Source organism: Archocentrus centrarchus, chromosome 19, assembly GCF_007364275.1.
Source record: "Archocentrus centrarchus isolate MPI-CPG fArcCen1 chromosome 19, fArcCen1, whole genome shotgun sequence".
Taxonomy (NCBI): Eukaryota; Metazoa; Chordata; class Actinopteri; order Cichliformes; family Cichlidae; genus Archocentrus; species Archocentrus centrarchus.
Window position 1 is genome coordinate 12935599 of NC_044364.1, and position 1446 is coordinate 12937044.

The 1446-nt window shown below is 40.2% G+C and overlaps 1 protein-coding gene across 1 annotated transcript in view; it reads right to left on the reverse strand.

Moving 5' to 3' along the window:
* Nucleotides 1-1141, reverse strand: part of LOC115798411 (ras-related protein Rab-5C-like) — a 20895-nt gene extending 19754 nt beyond the window's left edge. The window contains exon 1 of the mRNA XM_030755258.1: nucleotides 1094-1141. Within this exon, the coding sequence (XP_030611118.1) occupies nucleotides 1094-1141 (48 nt within the window). The remainder of the gene's footprint in view (nucleotides 1-1093) is intronic.
* Between the last annotated feature and the right edge of the window lie 305 nt (nucleotides 1142-1446).

Consider the following 1446-nt stretch of genomic DNA (forward strand, 5'->3'; position numbering starts at 1 on the left):
AGGAAATTGTGAAATCAGAGCTAAGGGTAAAATGAGGAACTCGAAACTGTTGCTGAGAGACGAACAAGAGCAAAGTTAAAAACATGTAGAGACATGTCCTAAAATGGTAAAGAGCCTGAAAGACCCATATGTTAAATAGAAATGGAGTGATGATTAAGTGTGACACCCCAGTTGGATAAAGGCGATGGGGTGATGGTCTGTCATGGTGATGTATGGAAGCTAGGATGTGTCTTAGATGTAGACTATAAAAGATGATGTGCAGAAGCATCAAATGAGAATTGCAGGAGTTTCTTCCCCGGACAAGAACTGCGCTTTAGAGAGGACCGAGCCAAACCCTCTGTGGATTCTAATTTGACTTAGGACAGATCTGCCGGTATTCTCCCTGCTTCTCAGTTGAAGTTGGATGTGACCTTGCTGTTGGATTTCTATCTTTTGGACTTTATACTGAGTCAGAGAAGATTTCTGGATTGCAGCGTGAGGATTATAAAAAGGACAGTTGACAGAAGGACAGAAACGTCTTCCTTTTGGACTTCTCCTTTTTCCCCACTTCACGGAGGCAGCTTTCAACAGACTGGATTTGGGTGTGGTCACTTCGGCCGAGCGGCTCACTCGAAGCCTTTCCTTTCCTAAAAGGATTATTGAACAAAATTGGACATTTCCATCCCCCTTTCTTCAGCAACACAGCTCATAAGTAATTCTTTTCTGATTGAAATTTAATTGTTTTAAGATTAACCATGATTGGTTTAAATTGATTTTGAATTATGAATTTTGAGTTAATTACTGGATTTTAAGGATTAAGAATTGATTTTGATTTATTGCTAATTGCTTGAGCTGAACCTGCATAGTAAAATTTGACTCTAAAAAGTCAGAAGAGCTCTTTTGATAGTTATTTCTCTCCTTACTGGTACACTCAGAGCTAGATGTTAAAGCTAACTTACCTAGAGTTTTACTATCATGAGACTATTTGATCACACTAGTCTACAAATCCACTTAAAACTAATATATGTCCTTAGGGCTTTCTGCCTAGCCTTTAAATTTTAACCCGGCACATAACAAGTGCACGGATCCATAGGGGTAAGCCACCACATCTGACGGGACTGAACTTCGGGTCCAGCTGCAGGACGCCTCCTTGACTGGTCATTCCGAAGAATCAGAGGGAGCAGGGCAGATGTCAGGATTAACGGTGGTAAGAAGCCAGGCGAGTTACCCCGCCACAGCTTTAAGTAGTGCTACATTGAATCATTTGGGGTAATACTCCACTGAAAGTGTAGCCAGGACCCTGTTAAATGGAGAAACTGTCACAACTGAACCTGTGGGATCTAACACTTGGTAATGGTTTTTAGTATTCATTTTGGGGATATGCATAAACTATTCATACATTTTTGTAAAGTTTTCAGTTTGTAAGTACTGATAAGCTTTTTGTTTCATGGGTTTTTACACTGAACA